Source organism: Nerophis lumbriciformis, linkage group LG05, assembly GCF_033978685.3.
Source record: "Nerophis lumbriciformis linkage group LG05, RoL_Nlum_v2.1, whole genome shotgun sequence".
In the NCBI taxonomy this organism is placed as follows: Eukaryota; Metazoa; Chordata; class Actinopteri; order Syngnathiformes; family Syngnathidae; genus Nerophis; species Nerophis lumbriciformis.
The window spans coordinates 23311136-23333936 of record NC_084552.2 but is presented as its reverse complement, the minus strand read 5'-3'; the positions used below and the strand labels follow the sequence as shown (position 1 = coordinate 23333936).

The 22801-nt window shown below is 40.5% G+C and overlaps 2 protein-coding genes across 6 annotated transcripts in view; one reads left to right on the top strand and one right to left on the bottom strand.

The window, feature by feature from the left end:
* Window positions 1–22801, bottom strand: part of LOC133606772 (pyruvate carboxylase, mitochondrial-like) — an 828781-nt gene that overhangs the window by 278517 nt on the left and 527463 nt on the right. The window lies entirely within an intron of this gene.
* Window positions 1–22801, top strand: part of LOC133606763 (leucine-rich repeat and fibronectin type-III domain-containing protein 4-like) — an 85032-nt gene that overhangs the window by 29488 nt on the left and 32743 nt on the right. For all 5 annotated transcript variants that reach the window (XM_061961075.2, XM_072913167.1, XM_072913169.1 and 2 more), the window contains 5 exons: window positions 4528–5097; window positions 7002–7164; window positions 9437–9607; window positions 12139–12300; window positions 16099–16797. In XM_061961075.2, coding sequence (XP_061817059.1) covers window positions 4554–5097; window positions 7002–7164; window positions 9437–9607; window positions 12139–12300; window positions 16099–16797 — 1739 coding nt within the window. In that variant the 5' untranslated portion in view covers window positions 4528–4553. The remainder of the gene's footprint in view (window positions 1–4527; window positions 5098–7001; window positions 7165–9436; window positions 9608–12138; window positions 12301–16098; window positions 16798–22801) is intronic.

The window sequence follows — 22801 nt, the reverse complement described above, 5'->3', positions numbered from 1 at the left end:
CAGTGGTACTTTAACTTTACAGTTTCCATTAGAGATGTCTGATAATATCGGACTGCCGATATTATCGGCCGATAAATGCTTCAAAATGTAATATCGGAAATGATCGGTATCGGTTTCAAAATGATCGGTATCGGTTTCTAAAAGTAAAATTTATGACTTTTTAAAACACCGCCGTGTACACGGACGTAGGGAGAAGTAAGGAGCGCCAATAAACCTTAAAAGGCACTGCCTTTACGTGCCGGCCCAATCACATAATATCTACGGCTTTTCACACACACAAGTGAATGCAATTCATACTTGATCAACAGCCATACAGGTCACACTGAGGGTGGCCGTATAAACAACTTTAACACTGTCACAAATATGCGCCACACTGTAAACCCACACCAAACAAGAATGACAAACACATTTCGGGAAAACATCCGCACCGTAACACAACATAAACACAACAGAAGAAATACCCAGAACCCCTTGCAGCACTAACTATTCCGGGACGCTTCAATATACACCCCCCCCACACACACACCTCAACCTCCTCATGCTCTCTCAGGGAGAGCATGTCTCAAATTCCAAGCTGCTGTTTTGAGGCATGTTAAAAAAAAATAATGCACTTTGTGACTTCAATAGTAAATATGGCAGTGCCATGTTGGCATTTTTTTCCCATAACTTGAGTTGATTTATTTTGGAAAACCTTGTTACATTGTTTAATGCATCACAACAAAATTAGGCATAATAATGTGTTAATTCCACGACTGTATATATCGGTTGATATCGGAATCGGTAATTAAGAGTTGGACAATATCGGAATATCGGATATCGGCAAAAAAGCCATTATTGGACATCTCTAGTTTCCTTCTTAAAGATCTAAAAACATAATTTGGGAATGTCCGGCGGGCCAGATTGAAAAGATTAACGGGCTACATGTGGCCCCCGGGCCTTAATTTGCCCAGGTCTGCTGTAAGGGATAATGTGCATAAGGATATAAAACAATTGGAGTCAAAGTAGTGTAAGTCAAGTGAATTATATTTATATAGCGCTTTTCTCTAGTGACTCAAAGCGCTTTACATAGTGAAACCCAACATCTAAGTTCCATTTAAACCAGTGTGGGTGGCACTGGGAGCAGGTGGGCAAAGTGTCTTGCCCAAGGACACAACGGCAGTGACCAGGAATCGAACCCGCAACCCTCAAGTTGCTGGCACGGCCACTCTACCAACCGAGCTATGCCGCCCCCAAGTCTATAGTCAAGGGTACAAAAACACCACCAAAGGTATAATGATTATTTTTTTTATTTTTTTACAGCTACTGACATTCAGTAGTAAATGACTTATTATGATTTATATTGTACAAAAATGGGCAGCATATAAAAAATTTATTTGATCTGGCTTTAATCTTGCAATCCTTACGATGCTATAGTGTATCATCACTGCCATCACAAATCTTTTAATACAGACTAAAGACTCCTAAATTGGGCAATGAAGCGATGGGTTTTGGGTTTTTTTCTTTTTTTTCTTGGCGTGCGGAGGTGTAACAAAGCAAACCATTTCACCGTAAGTAGATTGAAGATGGATGATAAAGCCTCCTCTGGTTTCGCGTGGAAAGAGGAAAACTAATGGAAAATATTGAGCCGGCAATTTGCAGCGAGGTGTAAAGTCAGCATGATGTATGGCTGCGTACTCGCCAACTACATCGTCTCTACAGTCTGAGTCTCTCTGACTGTTATCGGCACTCGCTGTCACTTTCCTCATCCCTGTTACAGTTGCCATGGCAACCCTTATGCATGACAATCGGCTGCAGTGACTACACCTTGTAAATGAGAGGTACCTGGACTTTAAAGTGGACCGGGCCCACTGAGACGTACATTACGTTGTGTTATGCTGTAGAGTCAAGGCCGATAAGGCGGGGTGACCCAATTTAATTCCCTGCCCTACAGTCTTAAGGCACGGCCCTATGATAAAACACGTCTAATCCTCTCTTAAGGGTTTCTAGGTAACCGTTACTATGGGGACCGGCTGAGTGTGGAGAGTGTTTCAAGGCGAAAGAAAAGTAAAAGTGCCTGCTTAAAAATGTGTACTGTGTCTAAGACAGGCCTGGGCAATTATTTTGACTCGAGGGCCACATTTAGAGAAAAAAATGTGTCTGGGGGCCGGTATATCCATTTTTAGGAACACTAATACAAAACCTCACAATAATTTCTGATTGAATGCTAAAAACGTTATGACAGACAGCCTTAAAAAACGTAATGGAATTTTAAATGTTTCTATGAACGATAAAACACTGAATATTGACAACATATAATGTCACACCCCCTTTTGATCGACATATTTTACAATTAAGTGAAATGCAACAAACAGTGAAATGTGAACGTGAAGGGTACAAAATAAACCCACCTACAATCTGATACATCTGATATTTGCTGAATTTCCCCCAGGGATCAATAAAGTACTTTCTATTCTATTCTATTCTACAAACCCCGTTTCCATATGAGTTGGGAAATTGTGTTGGATGTAAATATAAACGGAATACAATGATTTGCTAATCCTTTTCAACCCATATTCAGTTGAATGGACTATAAAGACAAGATATTTGATGCTCAAATTTATAATTTTTTTTTTTTTTTGCAAATAATAATTAACTTAGAATTTCATGGCTGCAACACGTGCCAAAGTAGTTGGGAAAGGGCATGTTCACCACTGTGTTACATGGCCTTTCCTTTTAACAACACTCAGTAAACGTTTGGGAACTGAGGAGACACATTTTTTAAGCTTCTCAGGTGGAATTCTTTCCCATTCTTGCTTGATGTACAGCTTAAGTTGTTCAACAGTCCGGGGGTCTCCGTTGTGGTATTTTAGGCTTAATAATGCGGCACACATTTTCAATGAGAGACAGGTCTGGACGACAGGCAGGCCAGTCTAGTACCCGCACTCTTTTACTATGAAGCAACGTTGATGTAACACGTGGCTTGGCATTGTCTTGCTGAAATAAGCAGGGGCGTCCATGGTAACATTGCTTGGGTGGCAACATATGTTGCTCCAAAACCTGTAAAACCTTTCAGCATTAATGGCGCCTTCACAGATGTGTAAGTTACCCATGTCTTGGGCACTAATACACCCCCATACCATCACAGATGCTGGCTTTTCAACTTTGCGCCTATAACAATCCGGATGGTTCTTTTCTTCTTTGGTCCGGAGGACACGACGTCCACAGTTTCCAAAAACAATTTGAAATGCGGACTCGTCAGACCACAGAACACTTTTCCACTTTGTATCAGTCCATTTTAGATGAGCTCAGGCCCAGCGAAGCCGACAGCGTTTCTGGGTGTTGTTGATAAACGGTTTTCGCCTTGCATACGAGAGTTTTAACTTGCACTTACAGATGTAGCGACCAACTGTAGTTACTGACAGTGGGTTTCTGAAGTGTTCCTGAGCCCATGTGGTGATATCCTTTACACACTGATGTCGCTTGTTGATGCAGTACAGCCTGAGGGATGGAAGGTCACAGGCTTAGCTGCTTACGTGCAGTGATTTCTCCAGATTCTCTGAACCCTTTGATGATACTACGGACCGTAGATCGTGAAATCCCTAAATTCCTTGCAATAACTGGTTGAGAAAGGTTTTTCTTAAACTGTTCAACAATTTGCTCACGCATTTGTTGACAAAGTGGTGACCCTCGCCCCATCCTTGTTTGTGAATGACTGAGCATTTCATGGAATCTACTTTTATACCCAATCATGGCACCCACCTGTTCCCAATTTGCCTGTTCACCTGTGGGATGTTCCAAATAAGTGTTTGATGAGCATTCCTGAACTTTATCAGTATTTATTGCCACCATTCCCAACTTCTTTGTCACGTGTTGCTGGCATCAAATTCTAAAGTTAATGATTATTTGCAAAAAAAAAAAATGTTTTATCAGTTTGAACATCAAATATGTTGTCTTTGTTGCATATTCAACTGAATATGGGTTGAAAATGATTTGCAAATCATTGTATTCCGTTTATATTTACATCTAACACAATTTCCCAACTCATATGGAAACGGGGTTTGTATTCTATACATCATTAAGCTTTAGAACTTTGTTGTGAAAATCTCCTTCCGCGTCTGTGGAAACGGTTCCCGCCCACACTGCTTGGTGCCTCATCTGAGCTGCTGTGACGTAGTTTACCATAGTAACTAATTCGATTACCATAATTAGAAAACATGACTGCACATCATAATGGCAGCTACAAATTCCATCTTAAAGATCTAAAAAAATTATTTGGTAATGTCCGGCGGGCCAGATTGAAAAGCTCAACGGGCCGCATGTGGCCTTAATTTGCCCAGGTCTGGTCTAAGGTTCTTAGTATAATACTTACCGTATTTTTCGGAGTATAAGTCGCACCGGAGTATAAGTTGCACCTGCCGAAAATGCATAATAAAGAAGGAAAACAACATATATAAATCGCACTGGAGCTCGGCCAAACTATGAAAAAAACTGTGACTTATAGTCCGAAAAATACGGTACTAAGCATATTTTTGTTGTCTTTCTGACCAGGTCTGTGGATAGCCTGGCTTTCTACCATGCCTGCCCCCCCAACCCTACACCCCAGCAGACACAGACACCTTCCTCACACAAATGGCCGCCCTGACCTAAAGACCAAACATTCTACCTTCCCCGCCCTCCTCCCGGACTCCATCTTCTCGCTTCCTCATACCCCGCACCTCAGCTCATCGGGAGCTTCCAGAAGAACCCTCGCAAACGGCACCACGTTCCTGGCTTGTCACTGGCTGGCCCTGGTCACATGCTGCCTGCTGCCTTCCCTGATCGGCGCGGGGGAGACATGGGGCGTGGTGTCAGCCTGCCCCTTCCACTGCGTGTGCCGGAACCTTTCCGAATCTCTCAGCACGCTCTGCGCCGACAAAGGGCTCCTGTTTGTACCGCCGCACGTTGACCGGCGCACGGTGGAGCTACGGCTGGCGGACAACTTCATCACACAGGTGGGAGCGAACGACTTTGTCAACATGAGTGGATTGGTCGACTTGACTCTGTCGAGAAACACCATCCACGTGATCCGACCCATGGCCTTTGCCGACCTAGAGAGCCTGCGATCTTTGCATCTCGACGGTGAGATTTTTCTTCCACGTAATCATCAGCTTACCGTATTTCTTTGAATTGCCGCCGGGTGTATAGTATGCGCCTGCCTAGAATTACCGTCAGGTCAAACTCGTTTCGCAAAATAATTAGCACATGCTTAGCGTTACCGCCGGCTCAGGATTAACGCCGGGTCAAACTCGTTTCGCAAAATATTATTTTTATTAGCGCATGTCTAGAATTTCCGCCGGGTCAAACTCGTTTCGCAAAATAATTAGCATATGCCTAGGATTCTCGTCACGTCACTAGTGCATACTTGCCAACCCTCCCGAATTTTCCGGGAGACTCCCGAAATTCAGCGCCTCTCCCGAAAACCTCCCGGGACAAATATTCTCCCGAAAATCTCCCGATTTTCAGCCGAAGCTGGAGGCCACGCCCCCTCCAGCTCTATGCGAACCTGAGTGAGGACAGCCTTTTTTCAAGACGGGAGGACAACAGGGTGACAAGAACTAAATCATCCAGACGAGATAAATTGTATTATTATGTTTATCTTACCTGAAAATAAATATATTTATTAATTAAAAAAAACAAAAAACGAAATACATTCTTACTATATTTTGCTAAAAACATCAAAATTAATTGTATTTTAATTTCTATTTTTCTGACTCCTTTTTACATCCAACCATTAGAATTATACATTAAAATAAACATATTTGAAATAATTAATTTTAAATTATCATAATAATTCATTTAAAATGACCATATTTAATTATTAAAATAATTGCTTGTTTATCAACAACTTTAGCATTTTATTTATTACATTTTGAAGCTCTCAGAAGCCAAGTTATGTTATATTCCTTAATATTTATTTATGCAAGTTTGAAGTATCAATTATCTAAACACAGTTTTATTTGCATATTTTCAGGATATATATATATATATATATATATATATATATATATATATATATATATATATATATATATATATGTATGTATATGTATGAAATACTTGACTTGGTGAATTCTAGCTGTCAATATACTCCTCCCCTCTTAACCACGCCCTCAACCACGCCCTGCCCCACCCCCACCTCCCGAAATCGGAGGTCTCAAGGTTGGCAAGTATGCACTAGTGACACTTCACCTGTCATCATTTTCAAAAGGAGGCTGATTTCAATCATTTAAAATCGCATAAAGGGAAGAAGATTAAGAGCTTTTCAGTAGGATTTAAGGTCCAAGCTATGGAATATGCTAAAAAGAACAGTAAGCAGCTATGTTTTATTAATATACCGTAGCTGCGTGTGTCAAATATGAGTCACTAAATGACTCCCGCCTCCTGGTGGTAGAGGGCGCTAGTGATCCTTCTTGCGACTACTCGGCTGCAGAATAAGTGACAACAAGCAGCAACAGTGAGCAGCGATCGTTTATTTTTTGCACTTTTAACATGGAGGATTACATATCTAAAATAAAACAGTTTTCTAAACTGGACTTTCAATCGAAGCAGGAGGTAATAATTAAAGGAAGATCTCCATCGAGACAGAGAGACTTTTAAATCTGAAGAAAGATAAGGAAGACTTCTATAAACAAGTTATCGATGCTTTTGGTTAGAAGGAGCTGCGCATGGACTTCATTTATAAGTAAAGGTAAGACCATAATAACGTTTTTTTTTTTATTAAATGTGCTTTTCATGATGGTATCCTTACATCACACTCAAATTTATAAGCGCAGGCCTAAATTTACCGCATGCCTTTGGTAAGCGCCGGAGTGAGAAGAGGTTTTAAAATAATTAGCGCATGCTTACATTTACCGCATGCCTTTGGTAAGCGCCGGAGTGAGAAGAGGTTTTAAATTAATTACCGCGCCCGGCGGCAATTCAAGGAAATACGGTAAGTTATTATTGTCCTAAAAAATATGTTTCTATAATTCTTGCCCTTTTAGGTAACCGACTGACAACAGTCGGCCCCAGGGACTTCACAGGGCTGGTGAATCTACAACATTTAATCATCAACAACAATCAGCTGGTCAAAGTGTCATCGCAGGCGTTTGATGACTTCTTGCTCAGCTTAGAGGACCTTGACATGTCCTACAACAATCTCAGAAGGTATAAACTACATGACTTAGGCCAGTGTTTTTCAACCACTGCGGCACACTAGTGTGCCGTGAGATACAGTCGGGTGTGCCGTGGGAGATTATCTAATTTCACCTATTTGGGTCAAAAATATTTTTTGCAAACCAGTAATTATAGCCTGCAAATGATGTGTTGTTGTTGAGTGTCGGTGCTGTCTAGAGCTCGGCAGAGTAACCGTGTAATACTCTTCCATATCAGTAGGTGGCAGCCGGTAGCTAATTGCTTTGTAGATGTCGGAAACAGCGGGAGGCTGTCTAATGCTTGAACCAAAAATAAACAAAAGGTGAGTGCCCCTAAGAAAAGGCATTGAAGCTTAGGGAAGGCTATGCAGAACGAAACTAAAACTGAACTGGCTACTAAGTAAAAAAAAACAGAATGCTGGACGACAGCAAAGACTTACTGTGGAGCAAAAACGGCGTCCACAATGTACATCCGAACATGACATGACAATCAACCATGTCTCCACAAAGAAGGATAAAAACAACTGAAATAGTCTTGATTGCTAAAACAAAGTAGATGCGGGAAATATCACTCAAAGGAAGACATGAAACTGCTACAGGAAAATACCAAAAAAAGAGATAAAGCCACCAAAATAGGAGCGCAAGACAAGAAGTAAAACACTACACACAGAAAAACAGCAAAAAACTCAAAATAAGTCACAGTGTGATGTGACAGGTCGTGACAGTACACCTACTTTGAGACAAGAGCTATAGTGATGCATGCTTGGTTATGCTTTAAAGTCATATCCAACAATTGTGACAACGACTTTTTACTGTAAACTGAGTTTCGTTTTTTAATGATTTCTGCTGGTGGTGTGCCTCTGGATTTTTTCAACGCAAAAAATGTGCCTTGGCTCAAAAAAGGTTGAAAAACACTGACTTAGGCGATTATTTTGTCTAAAATGAACATCATCTTTGCTTTCCAGTGAATCCACAATAGTCGGGTTAGGGTCCTCCCCAGTGTCAGTTACTCACTAGACCAGTGATTCTCAAACTGTGATAGTGGTACGCCATAAAAGCACTTGATTAAAGTACAGTAATTTATTTTCCTACATTGAAATACAGTGTTACTGTTCAAATGGTCAAAAATATTGTATGTACTTGTTAAATACAACTTCTGCCTTGTTTTTATTGAATTCTTAGGCCGACGACGCTACTGTGTTCTAATGTTGGTCATTATGGTGGTACTTAGAGAGCCTGTGTTTTCTGAGGTGGTGCTTGGTGAAAAAAGTTTGAGAACCACTTCAGTAGATAGTCCGAGTGGTCAATCTAGAGCAGAGGTGTCAAAGTCTTTTTGACTGAGGGCCACATCGCAGTTATGTTTGGCCCCAGAGGGCAGCAACTAACAGTGAATACTATTATTACCCCAATTTTTAATGCATTTTATTAGTAGATTTTTTTAAACTAAAATGTAAAAAAAATATGGTAAGTTGCAATAATTTCACCTCAAAATGTAGTGAATATTACTGTAAATGAAAAAAACAATACTGCTGTTTTTATGGTAAAAAAAAAAAAAGGCCAGAATTTTACTGTCAAATTTACATTAGTTAATTTTTAACCGTAAATTTAAAAAAAAACCTGCAATTTTACAGTAAAATTTTGGCACCTGAGCTGCCATTTTTTCAATTTATTTTTTTACCACAAATCAATAACTGTAGATTTTTTGGTGTATTACTGTAAATGCCAAAACAGCACCACAGTTTATTACAGTAAAAAAAGTACTGTTTTTTCATTTAGAGAAAAAGGCTGTAAAAACCACAGTAAATTTCACAATTTTACCATGACATCTATTGCTACTTTTACATTGCACAATTTGATGGATAACTAGCTTTGAAATCATTATTATTAGTATTTATTTCTATTTTTTAAAAATGGTTAGAATTTTTGATAATATATTTTTGCAAAATTAGACAAATTAACATAATTTGCGATTACATTGAGTACATATATTTTTTGCTGCCAAAATAGAAAAAGAACACATTCAGTAAGAAAAGTTACAGTACTTTATTGATATATATATATATATATATATATATATATATATATATATATATATATATATATATATATATCGAGGGCCAAATAAATTGAAGTGGTGGGCCGCATCTGGCCCCCGGGCCTTGAGTTTGACACCTATGATCTAGAGGTATCATCACAGCTGCCATGTGACAAGAAGAGTACTGGAACAATGATGGCAGTAGATGACTGCTTGTAACACCTCAGTAACATTCCTTGGATTTCCACAGGGTACCCTGGGAGGCCATTCAGAACATGGCGAGTCTGCACACTCTGAACCTGGACCACAACCTCATAGACCACATAGCGGAGGGAGTGTTTGGAGAGCTCTATAAGCTGGCCAGGCTGGATATGACCTCCAACCGGTTAAGGACCCTGCCGCCTGATCCTCTCTTTGCAAGGTAATGTCGTCCTTCATTTTGTTCATAGTCAGTTCAAAGTGGTGAACACACAGAACCGTTTTTTTTTGGTTAATTGTCTATCCCTCAACTGTTGTTGCACCACACAGCTATACAGACAAGAGCATATAAACCAGCTGTGCCAGTGAGGATTAATCAAATCTGCTGTCCTCATTTCGTGTATCATAGATGAATAAGACATTGACTTGTCTCAGTCTGTGTGTTGCAAATTGATTTAAAGGGGAACTGCACTTTTAAAAAAAAGTTTTGCCTATCGTTCACAATCATGTTGAAGAGGTTCATTTAGCCTACTAATGTGTATTTATAAGTGGTTGATTTATATAGGCTAGTAAGGTAAAGTTTTGTACCTGACAAGTTTCGGCTATCTTGCTTCTGCAGCCTTCATTAGAGGTGTCACGTGATGTTAGCGTGACGTCATCTGTGACGTGTTATATGATGTTCACAATCATTATGAAAGACATGACGACGGATGGATTTTTTTTCATTCATTTCATTTTTTTGTGCGTCAGTTTTCTGGCTTTGAGTGTACACCATTTTCCAGTTGGAAATCCACTCAAGTGTTGTCTATACCACTTTAGAAGATTCTACTTACAGCTAGTTACAACTTTTCTGACAGAGTGAAAGCATTGCTTCTCAAATTGCTTTAAAAAAAAAAATCTCAGTCCTGCCGAGTTCACAGAGTCTGTCACAACCCTTTTGTGTTTGCCTGACATTTAGAGCTCACTTGTTCTTTACTTCCAAGTATTTTCAAGGTCCTAAAATGTCGCCTGTCAGTAAATGCACTTTGAGACTTGTAAAGGCATCATTTGTTAACCTAAAGTAGTTTTGGGAATTTTGCCTATCGTTCACAATCATTATGAGAGACATGACAAGGGATGTTATTTTTTTAAAAGGCCTACTGAAATGCGATTTTCTTATTTAAACGGGGATAGCAGGTCCATTCTATGTGTCATACTTGATCATTTCGCGATATTGCCATATTTTTGCTGAAAGGATTTAGTATAGAACATCAACGATAAAGTTCGCAACTTTTGGTCGCTGATAAAAAAGCCTTGCCTGTACCGGAAGTAGCAGACGAGTAGCGTGACATCACAGGTTGTGGAGCTCCTCACATCCGCACATTGTTTACAATCATCGCCACCAGCAGAGAGAGCGATTCGGACCGAGAAAGCGACAATTTTCCCATTAATTTGAGCGAGGATGAAAGATTTGTGGATGAGGAAAGTGAGAGTGAAGGACTAGAGGGCAGTGGGAGCGATTCAGATAGGGAAGATGCTGTGAGAGGCGGGTGGGACCTGATATTCAGCTGGTAATGACTAAAACAGTAAATAAACACAAAACATATATATACTCTATTAGTCACAACACAACCAGGCTTATATTTAATATGCCACAAATGAATCCCGCATAACAAACACCTCCCCCCTCCCGTCCTTATAACCCGCCAATACAACTCAAACACCTGCACAACACACTCAATCCCACAGCCCAAAGTACCGTTCACCTCCCCAAAGTTCATACAGCACATATATTTCCCCAAAGTGCCCAAAGTTACGTACGTGACATGCACATAGCGGCACGCACGTACGGACAAGCGATCAAATGTTTGGAAGCCGCAGCTGCATGCGTACTCACGGTACCGCATCTGCGCATCCAATTCAAAGTCCTCCTGGTAAGAGTCTCTGTTGTCCCAGTTCTCCACAGGGAAATGGTAAAGCTTGACTGTCATCTTTCGGGAATGTAAACAATGAAACACCGGCCGTGTTTGTGTTGCTGCAGTCGGCCGCAATACACCGCTTCACACCTACAGCTTTCTTCTTTGCTGTCTCCATTGTTCATTGAACAAATTGCAAAAGATTCACCAACACAGATGTCCAGAATACTGTGGAATTCTGCGATGAAAACAGACGACTTAATAGCTGGCCACCATGCTGTCCCAAAATGTCCTCTACAATCCGCGCAGACGTCATCAGCAGGATATTTCGCGCAAAATTTAAAATTGCACTTTAGTAAGCTAACCAACACATGCCGCATTGGCATGTGTTGCTTGTTAAGATTTCATCATTGATATATAAACTATCAGACTGCGTGGTCGGTAGTAGTGGGTTTCAGTAGGCCTTTAATGTTGGCTTGTTCAAATGCATTGGAATTTAATATACTGTACCAGTCTAACAGGCCGATAAAGGTTTTGGTTTTCTTCGCACTACTTTTGTCTTTTTATCCATCCGTGTAATTGCACACGCAGAGGTGGGTTAATTGCTCTCTGAAGTGCACATCAATCAGTCTGAGGAGTAATTGTTAAGACATGCATTTATTTCAAAAGTTACTGAGCTTTTCCTCCGTGTGTCGGCAAAGTATGCACAGCATGTAGAAATATGCGTACGACAACCATGAAGTTCATACGCGTATGCACCCTTAATACATGAGACCACCTGTTCATTTCAAATATGATCTTAACGGCTACTGCTGGAATTAAATTCATGCCTTACCTTTTACCAATCCACCCCACCCAGGTCTCAGACGGGAGCAATAAGCCCCACACCCTACAATGCGGTTATAAGTCTGAATTTCGGGGGAAACCCACTGCACTGCAACTGTGAACTGCTGTGGCTCAGGCGGCTTATTCGAGGAGACGACATGGAGACCTGCGCCACACCCGCGCACCTGGCTGCAAGGTACGTGGCCTTTTAACCTGTGTTTAGTCCACAACTGCAGCCATAAATCAAAGGCAACTCATCTTCCAGTTCCTTAATTTTATGATCATGTGTTCAAAAATGGAAGTAGCGCATAAACTTGCAGGAATAAGCAGGGTTTAAATTGAATTGAGGAAAGATGGGCTGCTAATAGTGATACAGTGACTCCTCTGTAATTCACCGATATGCAACGTCGTAAAAAGTCATTAGAGTGCTACTTGGAATTCTCTCCGCATTTATCTGCCATCATTTCCAGCCTTACCGTGCCTTCAAAATGATGCCATGCCAGCAAAGTATTGAGGAGGAAAATGAGTATCTCTTGGCATCGGTTTTTACTGCAGTAGCTACTCCAAGTCCTACCAGTGTTTTTTTCTGCAAACTGATGAGAACAATTACCTTGACCAGGGGTGTCAAAGTATGGCCCGAGGGTTCGATCCGGCCCGGGAGATGAGTTTGCTAAGTGTAGGATTGAGCTGCATTTTTTTAAATGAAAGAAACTGCTGTTCTAAAAGTGTCCATTGGATGTCACAATAGCAATTATGTTAGGCAAGCAAATTGTTTATATCGGGGCGAGCAAGTATACCAAGCAAGAGGTACCTGGTAAAGAGGGGCTACGACTCCTCTCCCTTGATCCAATGTACTAGAAACAGGAGTAAAATTAACAATTGGTAACCTCACTTAAAATGCTGGATGATTACGGAGCCCCTAAAGGGACATGGAAAAAATGTATTGCGAGATCTCGCAAAAGGTTTTTTTCCTATGTCAGTGAACCGGAAGTAAAACAGACACAGCTGTGGTGAACCTACCCATCATCCGTGGGAGAAGTGTATTGATTTCTATTTTAGTATTGGCCTAACATATAAAGGCATCAAATCGTATAATGGTCCCACAACAGAGCACAGATGATGGGTAGGCTCCCGCATGCTCCCGCTCCTCCATCGCTGTGTCTGTTTCACTTCCGGTTCACTGACATAGGAAAAACACCTTTTGCGCTATCTCGCAAAAAGTATTGCGAGATCTCGCAAAACACCCATGTCCCTTTAGGGCAGGGGTGTCAAACTCAAATACAGAATGGGCCAAAATTTAAAACTGAACAAAGCCGCGGGCCAAGGTTGAACAAATTAACCTTTTAATAGGGACCCAAACAAGTTTTGCATTGAATATTGAACAAGCAAGGCTTATATAACTTTATAGTGACATGCACAATCGAGTTTCAAATAATAATAATAATAATTAAAAAATATCAATGACATATCAAATACAATTTAAATAAAAATTGAATGCCTCTTTTCTCTTTGCAGCCCTCTGAGGTAAATATCAACAATAACTTTTTCCACAGGCTAATAAATGTAAAAATAAAATAACAATGAATAAACCAACCATTCAGGACTTTAAACTGCTGAGTTTGCAACACACTGATCTAATCTGATGTGCCCAAGCCAGATACCAGCCATCTTTTCTTGGATGCTAGTTCAATGTCGGGGCTCAGGCTTTGAGCTGAGGCAACCTTCATTATCGAACGAAGGTGTTCAACAGTCATTATATCTTGTCCACCCGGACGACAACAGTCTTGGGGGCGTGCCTTAAAGGCACTGTCTTTAAAGTACTCTTCAAGCTATCGCCACGTCCGCTTTTCATCCATTCTAACATCGTTCAGACCCAGTCACAATATACTGTATGTGCGGCTTCGGTACGCACACACGAGTGAATGCAACGCATACTTCATCAACAGCGATACAGGTTACACTGAGGGTGCCAGTATAAAAAACTTTAACACTGTTAGAAATATACACCACACTATGAATCCACAACAAACAAGAATGACAAACACATTTCGGGAGAACATCCGCACCGTAACACAACATAAACACAACAGAATAAATACCCATAATCCTTTGCAGCACTAGCTCTTCTTTTTTTATTTGGCTACCCTCAGTGTAACCTGTATCGCTGTTGATTAAGTATGCGTTGCATTCCATTGGGTATGCGTGCAGAAGCCGCACATGTGACTGGGCCAGCACTCGTTGGACTGGCTGAAAAGCAGACCTGACGATTTTCGGGAGGGGCGCTGGAGTCAAGTATTATTATTATTGGCAAGTATTAGAATTGGGAGGGTTGGCAAGTATTAGAATTAGCGGTGAATGCGGTGTTACCGCGACACCGCCGCAATATATAATCGGCGGGCCAGCTTTAGTGTTAATTTTTTATCGCCTCAAGGCCAAGTGAAATTACACGACGGGCAAAATTTTGCCCGCGGGCCAGACTTTGACACCCATGCTTTAGGAGCTCCGTAGGATGAGACACTGCACAATTGATATAGTTCTGTGAAAATTGTTTTCTTCTGTGAAAATTTAAAGAAAGTCAACAATGGGAATGACAAATGAAGTGTTTTTATTTATGCTTCATTTTGTTTTTGTTCAATCATAGATGGGCTGTGACTTAAAGTTTAATTGGTTTGTAGAAACACTGAGCTTAAGTCTAATTTCATTGTGTTCTTAATGGTGTTTTTGAAACTGCACCAATGTTTTTCCTCAGAATTGTTTACTAACTTGAAGTGTTTTTTAAGAGGATTATTGGTGATATGTACATTTTCAGAATGTCCTTGTTCTATTTTGGGCCAAAGTAAAACAAAGAAAGCAATCATGATTTAATCAATTTAATTATAGTACTCGGTAAAAGGTTTATTTTTAAGGCCAAAAACAGATATTCACTTAGTATTACTTTCTTTAAAACATTTATTCAGTATTTTTTAACTTTAGAAAGTTACATGGTTGAAAACGATAATGATGCCAAAAAACATAAAAAAAGATGGGAAGTCCTCAAAGGCTTATGTTGAAAGTGTAATTATGTTTATAGATTATATGCTATCTGTTGTTGTATTCCCTAATTTTTAGTGACCTGAACATAAGCTGGACTGTACATACATTTTTTTGTTTTTTTTGTTTTGAAAATGTAATTTTGTTTATAGATTATATGCAATCTGCTGTGTTCCAAAATCTTCTGTTTTATTTTATTTTATTTTTTATTTTTTATCAGTGTACATGAATGAAGGTGTGTGTTGCTGGACCCGACTTGGACATTATCTGGACTGGACCTGGTTTAAAAAAAAAAATCTTTAAACGAAGCTAATTTCATTTACAACCAGGTCTGGTGAAGATAAGGTCCTTTCATTCCTGTTTTTTTTTTTTTTTTTTTTTTTTTTTTTTTAATAGATAAGATAAATAAATATTTTCTTGGATAAAAGGGAAAGTAAAACAATATAAAAATAATTACATAAGGGAGAAAAAAGAAAGAAAAAATAGTAATTAAATGAAAATGTTAGTGGACCAGCAGCACAAACAATCAAATGTGCTTCAGGGACTGTGTTGTGTCCCTTGCAGAAATGTTGTCCATGTTGTGGGAACCAGAATATTGATAGCAGAAAAAACAACCCCTTTTGTGTGAGTGGGTGTGTATGAGTGTGAATGGGTGAGGGAGGTTTTTTTTGGGGGTTGATGCACTAGTTGAAAGTGTATCGTGTGTTTTTTTCTATGTTGATTTAATAATAAATAAAAAAAATAAAAAAATAAAATAAAATAAAAAAAAGCAATCTGAAGTTGTCATAGTTGTATTTTTAAGTTATTATGCCCTGGTTTTACCCCTCCGACCCACGTGGGAATAGATTTTTGTCCATGCGGCCCCTGAGCTAAAATGAGTTTGACACCCCTGATCTCGACGTTTCAGACAAATCCCAATGATCAATATGCTCTCATGCTGATTTTATCGTCCCTCTATTCTCAGGTACTTCTGGTCAATTCCAGAGGAGGAGTTTACATGCGAGCCCCCTCTCATTACCCGCCACACTCACAAGCTGTGGGTTCTAGAAGGCCAGAGGGCTACCCTCAAGTGCCGTGCCATCGGAGACCCGGAACCCGTGGTGCACTGGGTGTCACCTGACGATCGGATCGTCGCCAACTCATCCCGGACCAGCTCCTTCAACAACGGCACGCTGGATATCTTAGTGACGGTGGCGCGGGACGACGGGGCGTACACTTGCATCGCAATCAACGCGGCCGGCGAAGCGACCGCCACTGTAGACCTGAAAATAATCCCGCTCCCGCACCGAGGCGGGACAGGCGGTAATAACAATGGGAACAACAAGAACAGGAACGTGACCAATGGGATTTTACGGACTGATCCGGGATCCTCGGATATTAGCACGGGGATAAACGGTGTGGGACGCGGCACTGACGCGGAGGATGGTAAAAAGGACGAGGAAAAGGACGGCAGGAGGGTGCCCGAAGGGGAGAGGGCTGATGAGGGCAACATAGAGGATGGCGACGGGGAGGAAGAAGAAGAAGGGAGGACGGTTGGAGTACAAGGAGTGACGTCCACATCTGCTCAGATCCGATGGGACTTGGGTCGTTCGTCTGAGGCTTACGTGGTGTGGATGTATCAGATACAGTACAACTGCACGGCGGACGAAACCCTCATCTACAGGTCAGTTCAAGCTCTGATATTTACAGTCCAGAATGTTTCAGCACCAGTCACACACGTATATAGTTTTCTTGCAGAGCCTCTTAAATATTTATCCACACCACTTTCAAAGTTCAACTGTCCGCCTCTCACATGGACAGCCAGGTAGCTCAAGGGAGGGATGGGGGAAAAAAGCTGAAGGTGCTTAATTATTTACCTCCAGCACTGAGAGACTCAACAGTTGGATGTAGTCAATACATATGGATGATGAAGAGAAGGGAAGCGGGTATGGGGGAAAAAAAATAAGTTTGATCTTCAATGTGATTACATCACAGTAAGTTTCTCCCACAAGCCGTACGGATGTTTGCATAATGCTTATAAAGGCGGTAAAGGGGCTTCTTCAAGATACACTATTTTACCAAAAGTATTTGGCCACCTGCCTTGACTCACATATGAACTTGAAGTGCCATCCCATTCCTAACCCATAGGGTTTAATATGATGTCGGTCCACCTTTTGCAGCTATTACAGCTTCAACTCTTCTGGGAAGGCTGTCCACAAGGTTGCGGGGTGTGTTTATAGGAATGTTCGACCATTCTTCCAAAAGCGCATTGGTGAAGTCACACACTGATGTTGGTCGAGAAAGCCTGGCTCTCAGTCTCCGTTGTAATTCATCCAAAATGTGTTCTATCTGCTCTGTGACATGTGCTGTTAACCTCTTGGCCAGGTCACCCTTGTGAAAGAGATCTTGATCTCAATGGGTTTCTTATCTGGTTAAAAAAAAAGTTCTAAACTATCGGGTTAAGGTCAGAACAAATTGCAGGCCAGTCAAGTTCTTCCACACCAGACTCTGTCATCCATGTCTTTATGGACCTTGCCTTGTGCACTGGTGCACAGTCATGTTGGAAGAGGAAGGGGCCCGCTCCAAAATGTTCCCACAAGGTTTGGAGCATGGAACTGTCCAAAATGTTTTGGTATCCTGGGGCATTCAAAGTTCCTTTCACTGGCACTAAGGAGCCAAGCCCAAACTCCTGAAAAACAACCCCACACCATAATTCATCCTCCACCAAATGTCATACTCTGCACAATGCAGTCCGAAATGTACCGTTCTCCTGGCAACCTCCAAACCCAGACTCGTCAATCCGATTGCCAGATGGAAAAGCGTGATTCATCACTCCAGAGAAGGCGTCTCCACTGCTCTAGAGTCCAGTGGCGACGTGCTTTACACCACCGCATCCGACGCTTTGCATTAAACTTGGTGATGCATGGCTTAGATGCAGCTGCTCGGCCAATGGGAACCCATTCCATGAAGCTCTCTGCGTACTGTACGTGGGCTAATTGGAAGGTCACATGAAGTTTGGAGCTCTGTAGCAACTGACTGTGCAGAAAGTCTTTGCACTATGCACTTCAGCATGCGCTGACCCCTCTCTGTCAGTTTACGTGGCCTACCACTTGGTGGCTGAATTGCTGTTGTTCCAAAACTCTTCCATTTACTTCTAATAAAGCTGACAGTTGACTTTGGAATATTTAGGAGCGAGGACATTTCACGACTGGATTTGTTGCATCCTATGACGTTTGTAGAAACAGTCTCCATGCCTAAGTGCTTAATTTTATACACCTGTGGCCGGGCCAAGTGATTAGGACACCTGATTGTCATCATTTGGATGGGTAGCCAAATACTTTTGGCAATATAGTGTATTTTAACTTCATTTTTACTTTAAAACTGAGGAAAAAAAATCACTGATACATTTGATACAATTTTGCACTTTCCATGAACTATGCAGTTAAGAACTTTAAAGCTCCTGCTCCTAGGGCAGGGGTCGGCAACCCAAAATGTTGAAAGAGCCATATTGGACCAAAAATACAAAAACAAATCTGTCTGGAGCCGCAAAGAATTAAAAGCCATATTACATACAGATAGTGTGTCATGAGATATAAATTGAATTAAGAGGACTTAAAGGAAACTAAATGACCTCAAATATAGCTACAAATGAGGCATAATGATGCAATATGTACATATAGCTAGCCTAAATAGCATGTTAGCATCGATTAGCTTGCAGTGACCAAATATGTCCGATTAGCACTCCACACAAGTCAATAACATCAACAAAACTCACCTTTGTACATTCATGCACAACCTTAAAAGTTTGGTGGACAAAATGAGACAGAAAAAGAAGTGGCATAAAACACGTCCTAGAACGTCGGAGAAAGTTATACATGTAAACAAACTAAGGTGAGTTCAAGGACCGCCAAAATTAGTAGGACAAAACGGCGCTCGCCAAATACTTGAATCAGTGAAGCATGTTTAATATAAACAGTGTGCTTTATAACAATTAGGGAGGTTTGTGTCATGTTTGTCCTCCTACAGAAACCATATTAAAACAAAAAATAGATTGTTTTCCCCTCAACTTTTTCCATTTTTCATACATTTTTGAAAAAGCTCCAGAGAGCCACTAGGGCGGTGCTAAAGAGCCGCATGCGGCTCTAGAGCCGCGGGTTGCCGACCCCTGATCTAGCGAGAAGGGGAAGATCTGAGATTGATTAAACAAATCTCATTGGGAGATTTTAAATGAAAGGAGGACTGGTAAATGGGAGTAAAATGGGTGAGGCAGAGGCTAAGGGAGATAGGTGAGCTGAATGGTCCTTTAGGAAAAAGCAAGAGGGGAGAAGCAAATCCATCAATGAAATAGAGTAAGATGGAAAAATACATCAGGGGCCGGCTGAGAAATGTAATGAAAGATAGAGAGGGAGGATCACATCTAGCTGACAAAATGTGGGGTAACAGAGAGGTGAGAAGACCTGATCAAAAATAATAACGTCATGTCGTGCACGGAATGGCGATGTAGCGAAACAGACAAAAGGAAACAAACGCAGTGTCTTTATTTCCATCAGCACATGCGTAGAAATTTAACAGGGAGAACTAATTAAATGACTGAACGGAATGAGATCTCAGTTCCCTAGCTGATCAGGCCTGCTCAATCCACCATAGAAACAACTCTAATAATAGAAATAACTCGCTCCCTTCTTAAAGCTATAGCTCCTGGCAGAGTATGGACCGCGAGTAGCAGGTTGCAAAATTGGATGACTTATTATTACAAACCGATGCTTTTCCTCCCCCCCTTTTCTTCTAGTGCTTGATGCGTTTCTATGACAAAAGGTTGACAAAGGAAACATCTCAGCTCAGAAAAGACATCATGGAAAGTGTGAAGCTTAAAAAAATCTAATCAGACGAGGGTTAGTACGGTATAGTATAGTACCGCCACACTTATGAATCATATTCGGTATTATACCGCCTCTGAAAAGTACCGCCGTTAAAATGTAAACAAACGCCATTGGTGGATCCACACCTAACATCCACTGTAATGATACCAAGTACAGGAGCGTATCTAGTCGATACTACTAGGGCAGGGGTCGGCAACCCAAAATGTTGAAAGAGCCATATTGGACCAAAAATACAAAAACAAATCTGTCTGGAGCCACAAAAAATAAAAAGCCATATTACATACAGATAGTGTGTCATGAGATATAAATTGAATTAAGAGGACTGAAAGGAAACTAAATGAGCTCAAATATACCTACAAATGAGGCATAATGATGCAATATGTACATATAGCTAGCCTAAATAGCATGTTAGCATCGATTAGCTTGCAGTCATGCATTGACCAAATATGCCCGATTAGCACTCCACACAAGTCAATAACATCAACAAAACTCACCTTTGTGCATTCACGCACAACGTTAAAAGTGTGGTGGACAAAATGAGACAGAAAAAGAAGTGGCATAAAACAGGTCCTAGAAAGTCGGAGAAAGTTATACATGTAAACAAACTAAGGTGAGTTCAAGGACGGCCAAAATTAGTAGGACAAAACAGCGCTCCCCAAATCCTCGAATCAGTGAAGCATATTTAATACAAACTGTGTGCTTTATAACAATTAGGGAGGTTTGTGTCATGTTTGTCCTCCTACAGAAACCATATTAACACGAAAAATATAATTTTTTCCCCCCTCTTTTTCTATTTTTCATACATTTTTGAAAAAGCTCCAGAGAGCCACCAGGGCGGCGCTAAAGAGCCGCATGCAGCTCTAGAGCCGCGGGTTGCCGACCCCCGTACTAGGGTTACCTCGATATCTTCTTTCGTTTTTTTAAAATGTATATTATGTTTATAAACTCAGGAAATATGTCCCTGGACACATGAGGACTTTGAATATGACCAATGTACGATCTTGTTACTGCTTGGTATCGGATCGATACCCAAATTTGTGGTATCATCCAAAACTAATGCAAAGTAACAAACAACAGAATAATAAGTGATTATTACATTTTAACAGAAGTGTAGATAGAACATTTGGTAACACTTTAGTATGGGGAGCACATTTCCACCATTAATTAGTTGCTTAATAACATGCAAATTAGTAACATATTGGCTCTTAATTAGTCATACTTATTAATTCCATATTCTGCATGGCCTTATTATACAACCAGTAAGCCATTAACTAAGAGTTTTCCCCAAATAACCTCAAAAGTAACCCTAACCCTAACCCTTATATGTTCGCCGAGTGTCCAAATAACTCTAAATTAAGTCTTAGTTACTTTAATAAGCAACTAATTAATGGTGAATATGTTCCCCATACTAAATTGTTACCGAACATTTTAAAACAGAAAGTAAGCAGATATTAACAGTTAATGAACAAGTAGATTAATAATTCATTTTCTACCACTTGTCCTTAATAATTTTGACAAAATAGGTAGATAAATGACACAATATGTTAATGCATAAGTCAGTAGCTAAATTAGGAGCCTTTGTTTGTTTACTTACTACTAAAAGACAAGTTGTCTTGTATGTTCACTATTTTATTTAAGCACAAACTTGCAATAAGAAACATATGTTTAATGTACCGTGAGATTTTTTGTTGTGGTCCCCTTTATTTAGAAAAGTACCGAAGAGTATCGAAATAATTTTGGTACCGGTACCGAAATATGGGTATCGGGACAACACAAAATCAGCCTCACAAGCGTGAGCTTTATGGAGCAAGCGTCAGAGGAATGTTGTTCAACACTTGGCTTGCATAAAAGGTGAAATTTAGAAAGAGCAAACGTGTCAGAAGGCTTCGAGAGCTGAAGCAGGCAAATCGGGTCTCCAAGGAACGATAAAGTAATGAAAGAGGGAAGCATCTGAAAGAAAGCACACCACAAAGGAGCCAGGGATGCCCAGTATAGATCTCTGCCATGCTATTACCGTGCCATTGCCGACCACATTATCACACCAGAGCAGCATGAAAAATCAAGTCAGCTAAAGAGACTCTTGGCGTATGAATGAATATAAACAAATAGAGTCCAATTCTTTTTTGCTTTTGTGTGGGTGTTTTTGCCACAGTTTGCCAAAACATAACTTTAGACCAGGGGTGTCAAACTCAAATACGGAGTGGGCCAAAATTTTAAACTGAACAAAGACGCGGGCCATGTTTGAACAAATTAACCTTTTAATAGGGACCCAAACAAGTTTTGCATTAAATATTGAACAAGCAAGGCTTATATAACTTTATAGTGACATGCAAAATCGAGTTTCAAATAATAATAATAATAATAAAAAAATATCAATGGCATATCAAATACAATTTAAATAAAAATGTAATGCCTCTTGTCTATATGCAGCCTTCTGAGGCAAATATCAACATTAACTTTTTCCACAGGATAATAAATGTGAAAATAAAATAATGAATAAACCAACCATTCAGGACTTTAAACGGCTCAGTTTGCAACACACTGATCTAATCTGATGTGCCCAAGGCAGATACCTGCCATCTTTTCTTCGATGCTAGTTCATTAACGTCGGGGCTCAGGCTTTGAGCTGAGGCAACCTTCATTATCCAACGAAGGTGTTCATCAGTCATTATATCTCGTAGTCCACCCGGACCACAGTCTTGGGGGCATGCCTTAAAGGCACTGCCTTTAACGTCCTCTACAAGCTGTCGTCACGTCTGCTTTTCATCCATTCTAACAACGTGCCGGCCCAGTCACAAGATATGTGCG